Source organism: Stenella coeruleoalba (genome assembly GCF_951394435.1).
Source record: "Stenella coeruleoalba genome assembly, chromosome: 1".
NCBI lineage: Eukaryota > Metazoa > Chordata > Mammalia > Artiodactyla > Delphinidae > Stenella > Stenella coeruleoalba.
In genome coordinates, this window is record NC_137169.1 from 31,803,194 (window position 1) to 31,822,718 (window position 19,525).

The following is a 19,525-nucleotide window of genomic DNA, read 5'->3' on the forward strand; positions in this document are numbered from 1 at the left end:
CTAGCCTGCCTTTCGCTCTGCCACTGAAGGCCAGCGCTCACCTCAGGCCAACTTCCAGAGCTGCCCTTGACGACGTCCCCCCCCGCGGTTAGAACGCCTCCCTTCGTCCTCCTCCGGGAAGGCTTCCTTCCAGCACTCTCTTCCCCCATGACCCCCCTAGACAGAGGCTGATACCCCTCAGCCTTCTCAACAGACCTCTCTCTCCACTCTCATCCCACCCGACTGTCACTTAGACAGAGGGTGCACCCCCTCAGGGGGACAGAGTCCTCGTCACCTCTGGCTCTGCCATGCCTGGCCTGGCACGGAACAGACCTCTGCGAAGGTTGCCTGGGTTTGTTGCAAGCCAAATCCATGGGGGAGAGCTGGGCCAAGAGTGGAGAACAAGACCTTCTGGCAGGGACGGCCCGCCCGTTCTCAGCTGTCAGCATGCGCTCCAGAGCAAGCACGCTCGTGCTTTTCTTTGGCCAGAATCCCTTCACCATCTGCCAGGACTTCCAGGCCCCTGGCCCTGGCTCTCACTTTGCTCTCCAGCCCCCCCCTAAAGTTGGCCAGCAGGAGATTCACCCCTAGAGGAGCGTGTACCATCCAACAACAGGAGTCTAGAAGATTCCTCACCTCCCCCAGTTCATTTATTCAACAAATATATATTGAACCCTGACGTTGAGCCAGGTACCATGGCTGGCACTGGATACAGGGTGGAGTGCAAACCAGGCATGGTCCCTGGCCTCACGGAGCTTACGTGCTGGTGGGGGAGCAACCAGCAAGTAAATACACAAATGGACGTGCAATGGTCATTTCCATACGAGAACAACAACAAAAAGATAGAGGACATTGAGATAGATTCAAGCCCAGTAGTCAGGGAAGGCCTCTCTGAGGAGGTGGCATTTATGCCAAGGCCTGAGGGCATGAAGAGCTCAGCCTGCAAAGGGCAGAGGAAGAGCATTCTGGGCAAAGGGCACAGCATGTGCAAAGTCCTGGAGGTGGGAATGAGGTTGGAATGTGGAAGAAATGAAGGAAGGCCAGGGCGGCAGAAGCACAGGGAACAAGATTGGGATTGGCAAGAAAAGAGCTGGAAGTGAGTTTGCGACCAGATGAGGAAGAGCTTGGATTTTATCCTTAGAATAATAGGGTAATAGGGTAAGGATTTTAAACCAGAGTTGATATGATACGGTTTGCGTGTTTAAAGCTCTCTCTGGTTGTGTTGAGAACTGATTGGCAAAGCAGGAAGGAAGCAAAGCGACCTTTTGGAGGGCAGTGATCTGGGGAGAAGTGATGTGGCCAGACCAGGGTGAAGGCTGTGGGATCAGAGAGAAGTAGATGGACTCCAGAGATATTTAAGAAGTAGAACCTTGCAGAGGTTTCCAGAAGAGCTAAAGAAAAAAAAAACTTTATTGAATGTCTGCGACAACCTCAGTGATGGGGTGGGAGTCGGGGGCACCAGAAAGGCTTGGGAATATAAACAAACATGAGTTCTCAACCACAGAAACCAATACACACAGTCACCTTTCCCCACACAATCTCTCAGGGAGAATGAACCTAAGAGCAACTAAGATGCTCAAAGTGCTGGGCCATTTCCACCTCATTCAATGGTGTCAACTGGTTCTTTTGGAGTTGGGTATTTGAAATATGAAAATGTGTTTCCCACCGTCCCACCATGAGTAAATGTTGGATTCTTGGGCTAGGGAGTGGTCAAACTGCAGGACTGGAAAACTGCCCTGGTATCTTGGGAGCAGTGAGCCACCACCTGCAGTGGCCAGGGAGGAGGAGAAAGTGCAGGGGAGGAGGGGGAGGGGGAGAGTGCAGGGGAGGAGGGAGAGGAGGAGAGTGCAGGGGAGGAGGGGGAGGGGGAGAGTGCAGGGGAGGAGGGAGAGGAGGAGAGTGCAGGGGAGGAGGGGGAGGGGGAGAGTGCAGGGGAGGAGGGGGAGGGGGAGAGTGCAGGGGGGAGGGGAGAGTGCAGGGGAGGAGGGGGAGGGGAGAGTGCAGGGGACGAGGGGGAGGGGAGAGTGCAGGGGAGGAGGGGAGGAGGGCGAGGGGAGAGTGCAAGGGAGGAGGGGGAGAGTGCAGGGGAGGAGGGGGAGGGGTGGGGAGCGCCGTTCTTCCCGCCCCTTGTGAAAACAGTGAAGTTGGTCTTTGCCTTCTGCCGCCTCCCTTTGCCCGCCCTCCCAAATCCTGGGAGCCTGCTGACTGCCTTCCCTCGCTCGCTATTTCCCTCTATCTCTGTCTGCCTCAGGGGCACTCCTGGCCAGTTACCCACTCCCTGAAATGACACCTCCTCCCTGCTGGACACGCAGATGGGTCCAGGAGGAGAGCAATATCTGATCCAACGACCTCACACTGAGGAGTAAAAGAATGACTTTAGTTCTTTATCCCTCCTTGAGGAATTTGCCTTCTCAAAAGAGCTTTCTGGGTCATTTAAACGATCTCTGCCCTCCTACCCACTTCTCTGAAAGGGCCCTTTTTCCCCAGGGCTTTTGCAGACACTACTTTTTGGGCTCATGGAGTCTCCTCAATTCAGCCTCTGGGGAGGGTAGCTCCATCAAAGGACGAGAGTGGGAGACTCTTCCAGGGGTGACATCAGAAGCATTTAATAACCAGTGCAGAATAAGCACCATCGACTTGCCAGCTGGAGGGCCCCACGGCCTTGGGTCGGCCGGGCATTAACCAGCACGGGGTCCTGGGAGAAAAGCCATGTGGTGGGAACACTCAGGGAAAGCAGGTTTGTCAGTGAGCACAGAAGTGTTTCTACATTTTAACAACCATCTGGCAGCACTGGGCCGGCTGTGTGTCGCTTCTGGTCGGCCCCTGTCTTGTCCAGTTCCTGCTGCTCCACTGGGAAAGGTCTCTGGGCCATTAGTTCCCTCTGTTAGAGGGAAAGTGGCCTGGGCCGAAGCTGGGTAACGCCATGCATGGCCTTTGAGCAGAGCCAGCCGCGTGGAATCCCGGGTGAACAGGATCTCAGGCCCTCGACCCACTGTGTGACCTTGAAGGGCTGAGCCGCCTCTGACTGTCCTTCCTCTCGCCCCTCCTCGCAGTTATTTTCGTCCAGCCTGACAGCCCTTGGCGGTCCCAGCAGTCCGGGCCCCGTGAGTCGGATGCAAAACAGGCAGCACAAACGTCTGGTGCTGAATCCCAAGAGGATTCCTCTCGGGGCGCCATCACGTGGGAACACGGCCTCCGCACTGTGCATCTGACGGGACCACAGGCCTGGAGGACGGTGACCGTGTGGTAGGCAGGGAGCTGGGTTCTCTGTGGCTCAAGCCTGGCTCCTGTCTGGGGACGCCGTCCGAGGCCTGGTGGTGAGTACACCCTGTCACGGAGCCCAGAGACCTCCCAGCTGTGTGCAGGGAACTGCTGGTCAGCTGGAGGGTAGGTGTCGGCAGCTGGCAAGAGGGCAGGAACGGGCCCTGCTGGGCTCCCAGTCCCCAGCCTTGGCCGTGGTGGACGGCAGGTCTGTTCTGGGTTCACTGCAGTGGGCGGGAGACAGGTGGGCTGGGGCAGACAGGGTTCCCAGGAGACCTCTTTGTGGCCCCTGTGTGGTTACTGTCTCAGGAAGTGAGACAGACACTATGTTCCGACCCCTGGGGGCCTGGGAAGGCTGCAGCCAGGCAGTCACTGCTCTTGGCTGGGGTCTGATCTCTAGGGGAGCAGTGTGCCTTAGGTCATTGTGCCTTTTAGGTTAAAGCGTTGTTCCCCAACCTGAGATTAATGCCTACTGCCCATGTGTCCTGGGGCAGGAGAGGGGTCCGGGTACAGCTCTTGGGGGGCTCTCCTGGGACTCATCTCTCCAGGGAAAACATGAGACCAAGCTTCTGAGATCAGAACAGCCCCAGGAGAAGCTGGGACAAGCAGTGAGGAGGGGAGAGGGGCCAAAGGAGAAGGGGGCCTCTGCTGGGTGAAGAAGACACCTTCATATATGAACCAGTCCGGAAAACAGAGCAGAAAAGGCAACGCCATCTTTAGAGCTCCTGGAAAAAGAACTCTCCTCATTCCTGGGGGCAAAGCCAGCTCAGAAAGCCCCGACTTCAGTGATTTCAGAGACCCAGGAGTGGCAGAGCACAGCTCCTGCTGGCCTCCCAGCTGCCCCCTGGGAAGACCCGGGAACAGCCACATAAGCAGGAGACCCCACAATGCCAGGAGGGGCGGGGGAAGAGGATCGCAGGAGGGGTGCCATGTGGCTGCTCCTGGCAGCCCTGCCACTGGGGGGCAGGGGCGCGGCTGGCCTCTCGGGGGGGCGGGCCCTCCGGGTAGAAGATGCCCCTCGACTGGGCAGCAAATTCCTCCGGGCTGGCAGGATGGTGCCAGTGGCTCTGCGCAAGGGACTGGTTCTGAAGGCCGGGATGGGGTAAGCCAGAGAGGAGGTGCCGGGGAGGATGGGGCCGGGCACTCTTCCTAGGATGGCGAGCTGGCTGCTCGGGGCAGATAGCCCTGGACAGCTATGGAAGAAGGACCAGGGCCAGGCAGGAAAGGCCAGGGGCCCAGCGGGCGTGGGTGAAGGTTCCATCTCGGCTGCATAGCTGTTGAGGTGGGAGAGAAGGCGAATCCGCACCGGGTCTGCACGGCTGCTGGGCCCTTCCAGGGCCCCCAGGTACCTGACGACCTCGGTAAGGCACTCCCGAAAACCGATGCTCCGGAAGTCGACTGCCAGGGCTCGAGCATCAAAGAATCCTGCAAAGTGAGGCACGATGAGGGCATGCCAGGCAGGAGACAAGCACTGAGCCTGAGGTCAGCACTGAGCTCTGGACCTGCTTTCCCCACTCACCCCCTGGGTGACCTTGGGCACGTCACCTCACCTCTCTGGGCCCCAGTCTCACCATCTTAAAGTGGGAATAATCATCCCTACTGGGGTAGAGCGAGTGGACTGTGCGGATCAAATGAGTTCACTGAACTGTGAAGCGTTATAAAATGTAAAGTGTTATCTTCATCACCATTCATGATTAACCCAAAGAAGGAAATCTGCGGCCCAGATAACTTCATTTAAATAGACACCTGCCAGATGTGAAAGCGCTGTGCACGTGGAGGTGTAGAGTTGATGGGGGCAGACGCTGGGACGTGGTGGCAGCAGCCATCAGAGCTGGGAGACTCCTTGGAGAGGAGAGCATAGGGTAGCAATGAAGCATGAGGTCTTTGGGGGCCAGCTGCTTGACCATGGACTTAACTAGCGCCCTGACTATGGACAAGTCTCAATCTCTCCATGCCTTGATTTCCTTAGCTGTGAAATGGGTATATTAACAGGCCCTGCCATGTACAGATGGGGGGGGCGAAATGAAATGGTGCACAGAAATGCTTAACAAATGAAAAGTTAGCTATCATTTATATGACTGGTTTGGCCCCCAGAAGCATTGGAGTTTGTTCCCCAGCCCAAAGGGCAGTCTAGAAAGCAGGACCCCACTCTGGTCCTCAGCTGCTGCCCTCAGGCCAGGGACCCTGTCTTTGGTTTGACTTCAGTGTGGGATGACCAGGGGGACTGCCTGCAGAAGTATTCACATTCTCACAGCTTCTCCACACCTGCCCGTCTCTCGACCACCTTCTGGGCAAAGACAGAACAGCCCCAGTGAGCACTGGCTTCATGATCATGGTAGCAAATATCGGGTCCCTGGTTCACGGCTGAGGTCCCCACAGAGGAACAGCTTGGCAGGAGATGATGTTTGGAGCCAGGCCTCCTAGGCGGTGAGACCTGGCTCTGCTGTCTACTTAGTTGTGCAACTTTGAGCAAATCCCATCACCTTTCTCTGTTCACTGTTCTTTTTTCACTGACATTTGCTGAGTTCTTCCTAAGCACTTAATTTGCATTAGCTAATTTAAACCTCATAAAAACCTATCATTATAACCATTATGGGGAAGTGAATCCCCATAAGAATCCTCCTGCCAATGCAGGGGACATGGGTTTGAGCCCTGGTCCAGGAAGATCCCACATGCCACAGAGCAACTAAGCCCATGCACCACAACTACTGAGCCTGCGCTCTAGAGCCCGCGAGCCACAACTACTGAGCCCGCGTGCCACAACTACTGAAGTCCGCATGCCTAGAGCCTCCACAATAAGAGAAGCCACTGCAATGAGAAGCCCGCGCACCGCAACGAAGAGCAGTTCCCGCTCTCCGCAGCTAGAGAAAGCCCGTGCGCAGCAACGAAGACCCAACGCAGCCATAAATAAATAAATTTGTATTTAAAAAACCCTTAGCATTATTCTCATTTTAGAGATAAGGAAACTGAGGAATAAAGAGCTTAAATCATTTGTCCAAGGTCCTAAAGCTAGTAAGTAGTAAACTCAGTGTTCACATACAAAGCCAGGGCTCCATGCCAATTCTCTGTCTTCCCATCAGCCCTTAGCCAGAAAACAGTGAGGATAGCAACACCCACCCTCGAGGTTCTTGTGAGAATCAAATGAGATAATGTTAGAGAAAGCATTTGGAAAACTATAAAATGCTGCCCAAATATTAGTCACTAGTTTTCTTTTAATTGGATAAGTACAAATGTGGCTTGAAATTCCTCCCCCACTGGTTGATTAGAGACAGTTTCCACCGTTGGCTGTGCATTCCTTTGGCACAAGTTCTCCAAGTGACCACCTGCAGCAGGATCATCGGGCGTGTTTGCTAAACTGGCAGATTCCTAAACTCCAATCCAGACTTACTGCCTCGGGATCTCTGGGCTGTGACCCACGACGCTGTCAGCCCCTACATGACACTGCTGCCCGCCGAGGCTTGAGAGGCACCAGGCTGGGCTGCTTAACATGCAACCATCCCCTTGAGGGGGTAGCAAGTGAAGGCTTCAAGACTTAAGGCTTTGGAGCCAAGGTCAGTGGAGCTTTCAAGGTTTCCCAATGGTGAAATTACCGAAACACACAGAGCGGCTTCAGGCACACAGAATTTCCATCTGTCCAGAAGTCTTTTAAAAGCCACAATTCCGTGACTTTTTTGTAGTGGACTAGCTCAAAATAACAGAATGCGTTAACATTCGCATCCTACTAAAATCCCACGACTGATCTTCAGCGGTGAGCGTGACATATCCCCCCAGCACTGCCAAGGACACAAGAGCTCAGAAGCCTAGACCGGTGGGTTGGCACACTAGCGAAGTGCTGTGGCTAAAAATCTCAGGCGTGTCTCTCCCACTGGGATCACAGTGAGAATAAGCTCATTCAGGCTGATGCTTAACGAGGCCCTGGGGGCAGGGGGATCAGTAATCTGTTGTAGAAGAGCTCCTCCAAGGTTCAAGGCTGGAAGGAGTGGAGTTGAGGAAAGGGCTAGGACACATGGAGACAATAAAAGCCGAGAGGGCAATGCCAAAAGAAGAAAGACAAGCTTTGCGAACGTTCCACCTGGATCTGCTTCAGCCCCTCTGTGAACTGTGAGCTCCATGAGGTCAGGGACCACATCTACTTTGCTCACCGAAGTATCCCCAGGGCCCAGCCCCCAAATATTGGCTGCAGGAATGGTTCCAGGAAAGTAGAGCATCAGTACCTGTCCCGCCAGTGGCGTGGAGCATTTTCAAGTGATCTACCGTCATCTGCAGGACCTCGGCTTTCTCCAGCTTGGAGGAGCCCTGTGTGTACAGAAGACAGAAGAGTGGCGGCCTTCAGCTGACCTCTGTCGCCCTCCTCCCCAGCATGGCGTCATCAGCACTCACGACCTCAGTTTTCTCCTCCTCCCCCCACTCCACCACTGCCTGTGATCGGGCTTCTGCTTTAGCCAAGCCCACCAAATCTAACCCATTCTCTTCAGTTCTCATTTTAGCCCACCTGTCCACCACACTGCTGACCATCCTTCCTGAAAGCCCCCCTCCCCTGCTTTCTTGCTCTAACTGTCTCTTAAAACGGTGGTGTTCCCAGTGGGTGATGGCTCACTTTTTTCTCGCTCTCCTCGGAGGGTCCCCTCTACCTCCATGGCTTCAGGCACCATCACCAGAATGTCACTCCTGCATCCTCACCTGCCTCCTAGACCAGCTTTACCGGGAATCCAACTGCACACTCGCCACACACACCCAAGATCGGGCTCACTGTCTTATTCCAAAGCATCTGTTCTTCCTCCATTCTCTCTCTTGAGGAGTGTTTCCGAAGCCTCCAGCATCACCTGGTCTCCCAGATGAAACCTGAGGGTCGGACTCTCCATGTGAGTCCCTTGAAGGTAGGTACCAGGTCTAGTTCATGGCTGGACTTGTGAAGGTTTTAGTGAATGTCTGTGGAATGACTGACTTGTTCTCCCCAGCAGAAAGGAAGACACAGGACCTATGACCATGCCTTGGCGCACACGGTGAGAATCTTTGAGGCTGTCTGACTGATTCAACTGTCTGACTCTCCACTGGAGTCCCTCCACCCCAGCATGTTCAATGACAGGGACTTCACTCCCCAAGTGGCCTGTTCTACTTTCAGATAGTTCTGGAAATGTCAGTAGTGCAGAGGGATAGGGCACTTTAGGATCACACAGTCTGTGTCCAGTTCCGCTCTGCTACTTACTAGCTGTGTGATCTGGTATAAGTTACTTCACCTCTCTGTGCTTCAGTTTCCTTACCTGTGCAATGTGCATAATAATCCCTACCCTTCAGGATCGTTCTGAGCATTCAGTGCAACCAGATGATGGACATAAAGCCACAACCCCTGAGACACCTCAGTAAATATGAATTTCCATCCCCCTTATTCTTGGCCATCAACAGATATCAGTAAATGATATCACAGCACTTCAGGCAGCTGCCACCAATCGATAAGAGATGCCGTGAGAAGTGAACCTTATCTGCCACCCGCACAGCATTTCCTCTAGCACATTCAGCAATGTCACATACCTGCTTCTCAAAGGCAGTGGGGACCAAGCGCCGCAGTTCAGAAAGGCTGCTGTTGATGCGGTCCCGGCGCCGTTTCTCTATGATCTAAAAAACAATGATGAAACAAACAAACAAACAAAAACCAAGTAGGCACTTCATCACAGTTTCCAACACACCTCGACAGGCACTGACTCATATGTTCCGTCACAATATTTCTGTCAGGGAGGTAAATCCATTCTTATATTATGGAAGAGGAAAACGAGGCTCAGAGAGGGGCAGAATTTGCTTAAGGTCACACAGCAAGGAAGTGCAAGGCTGGGACTAGAACTCAGATCTCTTGTCTTGATCTAAGGGGTGGTATCCAAAACGTTTAACCACTGATACAGCAGGGCACCAACCAATTAGAACAGGAACACCAGCCACAGCACTGCAGCAGGTCCTGGAGGCCCCTCCTGGGCCAGGGAGACCCCTTGAGGTGCTGGGTCATGAGGTCTGAGGAGTCCCAGGCATTGCTCTCTCCAGCTGGGAAGGCCTTTCATTCCCACAAGCTCACTCTCATCTCACAATACTGGCAGCGGAATACTGATAGCAGGACAGAAATGACAACACCCATTTTACCGATAAAGAGAACGAGGGCTGGGGCGGGTGTGGCTGCTTAAGGTCTTTTGGTTAGTGAGTGGCAGGGCTGGTCTCTGCCACATTCCGGTCTCTGGACTCCCAGGGCAGAAGCACAGGTGCATCCTGGGGGAAAAGTAGGGCCAAGAGCAAGGACGGGCTCTTCCTTATTCTGTCCCCCTTCCCTACCCCTCAGCACACTAAGAGGGAAGGAAAGTTCTGAGCTCAGAGAGAAGCAGGGGGAGGCTGGGATAAATGATAGTGGCTAATTGTGCGTCAGGTTCTGTTCTGAGTGCATTACATTAGTTCATTTCAAAACAACCCTTTGAGGTAGGTACCATCATTATTTCAGTTACACAGATGAAAAAACGAGGCACACAGAGATTAAGTGGCTTGCACAAAGTCACCCAGCTAGCTACTGGCAAAGCTGGGACTTGAACCCAGGCAGGGTCACTGTCCGGTGGTGTTTCTGACCAGGGTTCTCTGCGCCAGGCCCCTGGGAACTCAGGGCAAACATTTGTCGGACGGCTCTGCTGAGATACACACTCACCCCTCTGCGTTTCTTCCTGGCTTGCATTTGTGAAGGGCTGGGGGTGGACAGCGGCCGGGCCATCTGGCTGGAGAGGAAAAGAAAGACTGATTTTTCAGAGGACCGTCTCCCTGGCCTGGGCTGACCTCGGAGGCCGGCTGTGGGCGGGCACAGACCCCTCCCAGGCGGCCGAGGTCTCCCAGGCCGGGAAGAGGCGCAGGGCAGGCGTGGGTGGGGACGCCTTCTCTCCCCTTCTCCCCGGGGGCTCATTTCTCCCCGGGCCAAGTCCTCCCCTGCACAGAGCTTCCTGCCCCAGAGTCGCTAGCGGCTGGGGCCATGGATGGGGGGGCTTGGCTCTCGCCCCGACCTGACCCTCTCGGCCTTGCCTCCGGCCCCTCGCCCCTCGCCCTCGCTGCTGCCGCGGCCGTCGGGGGAACCGCAGCCCGGCCGCCCCGCTCCTGCAACCCGATCCCCCGGGCGGGGCGGGCGAGGGCACGGGCGGCGGCGGCGGGGCCGGGCCTGCGGGTTAGGTTTCAGAGGGAGCCGCTGGGAACGAGCGTGGAAAGAACAGATGCCGCCGCTTCCCACGGACCGGGCGCGCCGGTCGCCCGCCCTCCACCCGGCCTGCAGCTGCCGCCTCCTCCCACGCTGCGCGGCCCGGGCGAGGGGGAGGCGACATCTGGGTCACAGGGCCCTCTCGGACTCTCGGGACGTGGCCCCAGCCTCCCCAGAAGGCTCCAGCCCGCATCGTGTCAGGCCTCCGGTCCCGGGCTTGGCTGAAGGATGTACGTTTGCCGGCAACCCAGGAGTTACCATCACCGGGAGGAGGCTCAGCCCTCTGGGGCTTTTCCTGCCCAGACTGACCGAATCCTCCTCAGCCCAACTGCTCACCCTCTTCATGGTTCCCACTTCAGAGGCTCTCTTGGAGTGAAGGAGATTCTCTGGGTTGCACTTAGGATCATTCACTTGGCCAACACGCCAGAGGCCCCACTCAGACCTAGGGCTGGACTGGATGCCCTCAGCCAGGCCCCAGCCCTCCAGAGCCCAGCTCCCACTGGAGACATCACAGCCACAAATAACTTTAGACAAGGTGACTCCCCTGCTATTTCAGAACGCGAAATGCCACCCATCTGAACAGGAACCCAAGAGCTTGCCTCCACCTCTCCTCTTCTGCCTAGGTTCCCATCTCAGCGAAGGCACCCATATCCCACTTCTGCAAGGTGGACACCCGGCCACCATCTTTGATTCCTCCTCTGTCCTCACCTACCCCATCAAAACCTGCCCATTCCATGTCTAAAATACATCTCACACCTGTCCCCCTTATCTCCACTGCCGATGTCGGGACCAAGCCTCCATCATCTTTCTAGACTGCAGGAGACTATTACACCCACTACTTCCTACAAGCGGGCAGAGTGATCATCTAAATGCAAATCTGATCGTGTCACTCTCTTACAGGGCCTTCTCAATGCTTTTAGGACCAAGGCTACCATCTTCCAGGTAGTCCCGCAGGCCCCTGTCACCTCCTAGACTCAATTCTCTTTTGCTGTGTGTGCTCCAGCCTGTGAATGCACTGACTCCTTCCTGTGGTGGCACATACTGCTCCCCTAGCACAGAACTCTCTGGTCCACTCCCTCGCCCCACCCCCAAGCCCCAGCCCCTTTGCCTAGTAACTTCTACCACCTTTCAGATCTCAACTCAAATGTCATCACCCCTCCCACTTGATACCCCCTGCTTTACGCTATCCTAGCATCCTGCATTCGTAGCATTTGTACCCATTTGTTGGGTACAAATCATATTTACATGATTATTTGATTAATGTCTAACTCTCCATCAAGTCTGTAAGTTCCATGAGGCCATGAACCATATCTGTCTCATTCACAGCTGTACCCAGTACTCAGCAAGTGACATGACAGAGCTCGTGGTTGAGCTCCTCCTCCTGCCCTCATCTTTGGCATCACCGGAGAACACAGAGGTGAGACCATAAAGTCTATGTCTTGGGACTTCCCTGGCGGTCCAGTGGTAAAGAATCCGCTTTCCAATGCAGGGGATGCGGGTTCGATCCCTGGTCGGGGAACTAAGATCCCACATGCCTCGGGGCAACTAAGCCTGCGCGCCACAACTACTGAGCTTGTGCGCCTCAACGAGAGAGCCCACGCGCTGCAAACTACAGAGCCCACGCACCCTGGAGCCCGCACTACACAACTAGAGAGAGAAAAACCCGCATGCCACAGCTAAAGAGAAGCCCGTGTGCTGCAACGAAAGACCCCGCAGGCCTCAACCAAGATCCCGTGTGCCTCAACTAAGAGCTGACGCAGCCAAATAAACAAACAAATATTAAAAAAAAAAAAATCTATGTCTGAGACCTTTGTGGAATGGGGGCATGTGTGGCTCACCGGGAGGGTCCCAGCCCACGTGACGACCCTCTTGGCACTAGAGGTTGGATCATTTTCATCAACTGCTCGAAGAGATAAGGTTGCATGGGAGACCAGATCAACATTTGTCAAACCTACTGCTATGTCCCTGGCTTCATCTAGCTACATCTGGAAAAGGATATCTCCATCCAAACATCTGGACAAGAATGTAAGAGGCCTATGAAAGCTCGTGGGAGGGATGGGTCAGCAAGCCTGATCCAGGGCTCAGGTGGCCAGATCCTGAGATCTGTAGGGCAGCTTGTTTACAAAGCTTCAGTATGGACAAGCCACAAGGGCCAAGGTCTACTAAGAAACACGGCCTTTGTCCCCGCAGCTTGGATAAGGTGTCTCCTGGGGTATTGGGTTACCACTGCTCACGTCACTGCCTCTCAGCCTGATTCCTCCTCAGGGACCATCTGTTGGAGGCTGACACACCCCTTTCAGAGCATGGCAGCTCAGCCACCCTTTTTCCACTCTCCTGGGTCTCTGCGGTGTTATCCCTCTCCCCCCACTCCCGTATCCCACAGGCAAACCTCACTTCACAGCTTTCTCGGCATCCCTACATATACTTCCCTCCTTTGAGGGGAAGCCCCACTTTACAGATGAGGATGCTGGGCACTGGGGAGGTAAGGCAGCTTGCCCAGCCTACGCAGCTGCTGAGGAGCAAAGCCAGCATGGGAATCCACATCTTCTGGCTTCAAAATCAACATTGTTTTCCCTCCTGATTCCTATTTCCTGTCTGTCTGAATAGCCCTCCAGTCCCCTTAGCCTTAAAGCTCCCAAGAGCTCAGCCAGAGCTAGCTCTCTTCCAGGCTGGGATCTGGCCCTGACATTGGGAGAGGGTGTGAGAGATTCTTGTCTGAGAGTCTGAAAATAAGGCAGATTTTTCATGGACCCAGAGAAGATATGTTGACCCCCGAGATCTGCTCCGTGGGCCTCAAGGGGTCCCTAGCCAGGATTCTGGGGTGGCCTCTTGGGGGAGGGGCAGCTTTCCAGGTGGTCTGGCTGCTGGTCCTGACTGCCCTCAGCGCTCACCCTCACTTCCTTTTTGGGAACTCCGCCGAGGGGCCCTTGCAGGTGACCCCGCTCATTTTCCATCAGCCAAAGGCAGAATCACGATGTCTCCAATGAAGGGCTCTCAGAGAGCACTGAGCCTACTTGTAAAAGGAGGAAACTCAGAGAGGGGAAGCGATCTGCTCCAGGCCACACAGCAAATCGGAGGAAATTCCAGAACTGGAGCCAAATCTACTGGCTTTTCACCCAGTGCTCCCCATACAGTCATCGTCCCCCCATGTACATTTCATAGCCAGTACTTTTTGTTCTAGAGAGCACTTCCATGTTCACTTGTCTCATTTATCATACAATGAGTTAAGTATATTATTGGGCCATTTCACACTTAGGAAGAATAATCACTTGATAGCTGGAGTGACAGAGACACAAAGTCCAGTCTTCAGATGTCCAGGCTTTTCATTAGACCATGCTGCCTCACGGACGTGGCACTCTCCAACTGAACGGCGACCCCTTAGAGAGCAGCTTTCGTTGGAAGTTGCCTTGTGCCAAAGCAGGGAGCTGTGTGCCTTAAGTCCATTACCTCATCAAAGCCTCCCCCTATGAGGTAAGGTATTAGCATCCCCATTTTGTAAAGGAGAAAATTAGAATTCAGAAAAGGGTAGTCACTTACCCAAGTTAATGGTGGTGAGACTTCAAAGGCCACCATGTGCCTTAAATGACCCACAGACCCTGACCCAGTGCCTGACGTGGCAGGTGCTCATTAAATTTTTGCAGAGGGAGGGGGGAGACTATTCTCAGTTTGGACCCACATGTGTCAGGGGGCTGTTCTCAGATAGGAGCTCTAAGGGTGATTCCCATATATGGGGCAGGACACTGCCACCAGGCAGATGCCTACAGTGGCAATGGAACACAACCTGCTCTTTACTCTTACGGGGGGTGGGGGCAGATTTGCACCCTGCCTCTGACCCTGGGGAGGCTGGCTGCTCCAGTCCCCTGGCCCTTGCCAATGTTCATCTGGCTTTCTTTGTTCATGAAGCTCTTCTTCTCTGAGAGTTCCCTGAGGGCAGAGGCTGAGCAGGATACATCTGGGCCCCCCACGCCCAGCCCAGGGTCTGGGCCACAGCAGGCATCGTTCAGCGCTCCCTGAATTGAAGCATTGATGTCTGCTGGGGGGAGGGCCCTTTGGTGAGTGCTACAAAGAGGGGTCTATAAGTCGGCCTCTGCCAGATGTCCAACTGTTTCTCTCCTCTGGGGGGGGGGGGGTCTGCTCGCCTAAGAATCTAGACAGTCTAAAAAAATGGGCTCTAGTTGAAAGGACAAAATGTATAGGAAAAAAACTGCCTACTGATCCTTTATGCCATAGTCCAAATGCCACAGTCTAAATGCCACCACCTTCAGGAAGCTCTCCCTGCACTTTTTTTTTTTTTTTTTTTGCGGTACGTGGGCCTCTCACTGCTGTGGCCTCTCCGGTTGCGGAGCACAGGCTCCGGACGCGCAGGGTCAGCGGCCATGGCTCACGGGCCCAGCCGCTCCACGGCATGTGGGATCTTCCCGGACCGGGGCATGAAACCATGTCCCCTGCATCGGCAGGCGGACTCTCAACCACTGTGCCACCAGGGAAGCCCTCCCTGCACTTTTGGTTGTGAGTGACCTCTCCCTGCTCAGGTGCCCTCACAGCCCACAGTCTGTCTCTCTTTCCATCTTCCATCCTGTCCATGGACTTTGTGTGACCTGGCAGGTCACTGACCAGGCTGCAAATTCTTGGAGGACAGAAGGCAGCTCCAATCAGCGCAGCTCTCTGACACCCATTTCATGCCTCTGATTCATGAAGACCCAATGACACTGAGCTTGAGACACCTCCCCGCCAACCCCCCACCCCATGGTGCTGGGCCCTTCCCCTGCTCCTAGCAGGCACAGACTCAGAGAATTGATTCTCTAAAGAGCAGTTTCTGCTAAACAATTTTAAAAGGCTATTAAGTTGCATAGGGAATGCTATTATATACCCCAAAACCTCATGGACAGGAAATTACCTCCTATTAGAAGCTAGAAAGAACTGGAAGCTGGGGGCGCTTTACTGGGACTTGTGACTGAGGCAGGACCCCCTGGTCTCAGAAAACTGGATATCACTGAAAGTATGAAATACTCTCAGAAACATCCCTAAGAATGAACTGAATCCCCCTTTCAAATCTATTCTAGAGAGTCAGGTTTGGATGAGCTAGGAGGGACCAGATAGGCTTCCTTTTCCCACTCCCTGTTCTCCTTTATTTTACTGATGAGAAAACAGGCTCACAAAGGGAAAGCAATGCCCCAAGGTCACACGGTAACTTGGTGGCAGATTTGGGGCTGGGACCCAAGTCTGCAGACTCCCAGTCAGTCCTTGCTCTCTTTCAGGGTTCTGAGTATCACATATTGGGTGCCTGATACTACTTAAGCATTTGCTACGTGCTGGGCTCTGTGTGAAGCCCTTGACATAGGTTATCTCATCTGATTTTCCTAATTATCCTATGAGGTCAGTTCTATTATTTATACCCATTTTTCAGACGAAGAAACCGAAGCTTAGATTGGTCACAGAACTGGGACGTAACAGAACTTATACAAGTTCAGTTTGTTCTACAGGTTTGAAGCAGGGTCAGAAAACGTACCAAGAGTTAAAAGATATTGACAGCAGACTGGTGCAGTAGAAAGAGCACTGGAATCAGAGTCTAGGCCCTTGCAAGGACCATGGGCAAGTCAGCGATTATTTTCTTCAATACTAAAACCTTAATTCCAAAGATTTTCTTCCCCTGGAAGTTTTGTGTCTGTGTGTGTGTGTGTGTGTGTGTGTGTGTGTGTGTGTGTGTGTGTACTATATGAAAAGTGTACCCCAGCTAGGGTAAAATTAAGAAAGTATGGTTACTCTGCATAGTCACTGCAGAGTAGTGACTACTCTACTTCAGGACCAGGGGGTGTGATACCAACAGTCCATGAGGGTTTCCTAAGATCTTCAGGGAAAAGCCCTCCCTGGTAGCGCAGTGGTTAAGAATCCACCTGGCAACTCAGGGGACAGGGGCTCGAGCCCCGGTCCAGGAAGATCCCACATGCTGAGGAGCAACTAAGCCCGTTCGCCACAACTCCTGAGCCCACGTGTCACAACTACTGAAGCCCGCGCGCCTAGAAACCCATGCTCCATAACAAAGAGAAGCCACCGCAATGAGAAGTCCGCGCACCGCAACGAAGAGTAGCCCCCGCGCAGCAACAAAGGCCCAACGCAGCCAAAAATAAATTAAATAAAAATAAATTAAAAAAAAAAAAAAGTCCTCGCCAGTAGCCTCACTTGGACAGAAAGAGATCTCCAACCGGACCTCAGACCCCGAGCTGAACTCTCCCTCCGTCCCAGCATCTCGAGCCCTAAACGGCCGAGAGAGCACAGGATGCCGGGCACTCGTGCGCGTAACGGTGGCGCCACACCTGCGTCTACCCCGGTCGCTCCAGGACTGGCTCCGCGCTCGCCGGCCCGTCGGCTTGCTCCCCAGCCTGCTCGCCCCGGCGCGCCCAGCGCCCCCAGCCAGCCTTACCTCAGCTCGCCCTCGTGGCCCACGTCGATGGGTCCGTCGGACTCGCTGTCGGAGCCGCTCGGCTCCCGGGGCCGCTTCATCGTGAGCGCGGGCTGCGTGGGTCCCCGGCCGGCGGCGCGGGCGGCGAGCCGGGAAGTCGGGCCCCGCCCCGGCCCCGCCCCGGGGGCGCAGCCACCGCCCTTTCCCAGGGCCCTTTCCTGCGTCGCAGCCGCAGCCCCGGGCGCCCCCTCGCCCCCTCCGTGACGCGCTGGCCGAGCCGTGGGAAGGCCCCGGGAGGTCGCCGCCCCGCCGACGGCTGGGAGGTCCGGCTCCGCTCCCTCGGCCGCCGCGCGCTGGGTGGCCTTGGGCAGGTGCCCTTGGAGGCCCCTGGGGAAGCCAAGGGGTCCCCGTCTGTCCCTGGTTCGCCCCCGGGGCGCTGTCGGCCTGTGGAGGCGCCGCTCCGCTATGCCCCAGCCTCTTTAGAGGTCCCCTCCCCGGCTCCTGCCTCCTGGGGTTCTGGGGGCGGCAGACACATCGGTTTGGGGAGGTCAGTGGAGTGGCTGTGGGCTGACCCTCGGCCAGAATTCTCTGGCAGCTTCTCCCAAAGGGGTCCAGAGCAAGTAGAATGTGGGTGAGGGGGCCATCCCCAAAAGGGATGGCCGAAGTTGTGGCTGCACCACCTGCGCAGGACCAGCTCTGGCCAAGGTGCCTGAAGACCTGTCTTGATCGTGGGTGTCCCTGGGAATTAGTTCCCAGTTCACCAGAGGCAGAGCTGTCCTGGGAGGCCAAGAGTGCCTGGAGAGGGCCCATTCCTGAAGCTGTTGCGGGGCCTCAAAAGGGGGTGGGTGGCACTCTCCAGCCTCCCTTCCTGGGACCCTCCTCCCCCCTACAACAGACCAAACTGTTCACTGGGTAGGGGCTCCGACTGCCCTGCCCCTAGGGAGGGAGACTCAAGGAAGATTCTGAGATGCACCTGCGATCCTCATGGGCCAGTGCCTCAGAGAGACCCCCCAAAGCTCAGAAGGAAATGGAACGGGGGCATCCTGGAAGGTGGACTTCATGAGCTGGGAGGAGGAGATGGGAAGGTGGTCTCCATGTGGTGGGTCGGAGATGAAGTCTTTCCCTTTGACTCACCCCCCAGGACACAGAGGAAGCCATCTCCTCGTTTGGGAGAGTGGGGTTAGTCATCTAACTGCACTTCCACTCCCACTGTAAGACCTGACTGGGGACACTTGCTTATGGTGGTGGGACAGAACAATCCCGTGCCCCCTTCCACACGTGTCCACAGACACTACCACGTGGCCAAGTCTATGGACACGTAGGTATAGACATGCACGGGTACACAGCTGGCATGAGCAGTCAGAACCTGCAGCTTGGACTTCCTCAGGAGGCCCTGGTGTTCACCCCAGCCATACCTATGGACTCTCTTTTTCCAGATGCCCTCAGCACTCACATAACTTCCATGGACAGGTACCAGTGGAGTGGAAACCTCAACCAACACAGAAGTTGTGCAGTCCGTGCACTCTGCATTCCCTGGAAAGGCAGAAATCAGCCATGTTGCCCAGAGATCTGCCCTGCGTGTGACTGAGGTCACAGGGACTGGCAGTGGAGCAGATTTGCAGGGGAAGATCAAGCTCCGTTGTAGGTATGTTCATGTGAGATGCCCCGGGTCATCAAAATGGAGTGCACAGGGACTTCCCTGGTGGCACAGTGGTTGCGAATCCACCTGCCAATGCAGGGGACACAGGTTCGATCCCTGGTCCGGGATGATCCCACATGCCGTGGAGCAACTAAACCCACAACTACTGAAGCCTGCACACCTAGAGCCCGTGCTCTGCAACAAGAGAAGCCACTGCAATGAGAAGCCTGCGCACTGCAATGAAGGGTAGCCCCCGCTCGCCGCAACTAGAGAAAGCCCGTGCACAGCAACGAAGCCCCCCCCCCCAAAAGGGAGTGCACAGATAAATAGGAGCTCAGAAGAGGGGTCGAAGCTGAATATTTATTGGAAGTCATTAGGTAATAGGTGGCACTTAAAGCTATAGGAGTAGACAGATTACCCAGAAAGAAAGTGTGGATGGGGCCTAGCTAAATAGCTAACGTTTGGTAAGCACTTATAACACCTGAAACTGTTTTGTAAGTATTAACTCACTTCATTCTCAGCAACTCTATAAAGTAGTAAAATTATTATCATCCCCAGTTTGTAAATGAGAAAAAAAGGCACAGAGAGGTGGAGTAACTCTACAGAGGGTAAATGGAAGGGCTGGAATTCAACAAGGCAGTTTGGTTCCAGAGCCAAACCCCCAGGCTTTACTACCTGTATAGCTCCTAAACATCAGGCTATAGTATCTAGTACTGAGCCTAGAGCTGTGCCATCAGTACAATAGCCACGAGACACGTGTGGCTACTAAGCACTTGAAATGTGCCTGTACTGAATTGCTTTGCTAGGAAGTGAGATACACACCAGATTCAAGAAGGAAAGAGAGCGAGAGAGAGGAAGGAGGGGAGGAAGGAAGGGAGGGAGGGAGAAAGGGCAAGCTCTCATTTATATTTTTAATATTGATAACATGTTGAGATTATAATATTTTTAAAATGTACTTATTTATGGCTGCGTTGGGTCTTTGTTGCTGCGCGCAGGCTTTCTTTAGTTGCTGTGAGCGGGGGCTACTCTTCGTTGCGGT

The 19,525-nt window shown here is 54.6% G+C and overlaps 1 protein-coding gene across 3 annotated transcripts; it reads right to left on the reverse strand.

The window, feature by feature from the left end:
- Positions 1–1,371: 1,371 nt before the first annotated feature.
- On the reverse strand, positions 1,372–17,598 carry HEYL (hes related family bHLH transcription factor with YRPW motif like). Of its 3 annotated transcripts, none has more exons than XM_079921123.1 (5): positions 16,869–17,598; positions 9,914–9,980; positions 8,770–8,853; positions 7,455–7,536; positions 1,372–4,665 (listed from the first exon to the last, which is right to left on the reverse strand). In XM_079921123.1, the coding sequence occupies exons 1-5, from the start codon at positions 16,946–16,948 to the stop codon at positions 4,007–4,009; spliced, it is 972 nt and encodes a 323-aa protein (XP_079777249.1). In that variant the 5' UTR covers positions 16,949–17,598; the 3' UTR covers positions 1,372–4,006. The 3 variants fall into 3 exon arrangements, with proteins under 3 accessions (XP_079777249.1, XP_079777250.1, XP_079777248.1); XM_079921124.1 differs by lacking the exon at positions 16,869–17,598 and adding an exon at positions 10,260–10,875; XM_079921122.1 differs by lacking the exon at positions 16,869–17,598 and having other exon boundaries at positions 9,914–10,224.
- Between the last annotated feature and the right edge of the window lie 1,927 nt (positions 17,599–19,525).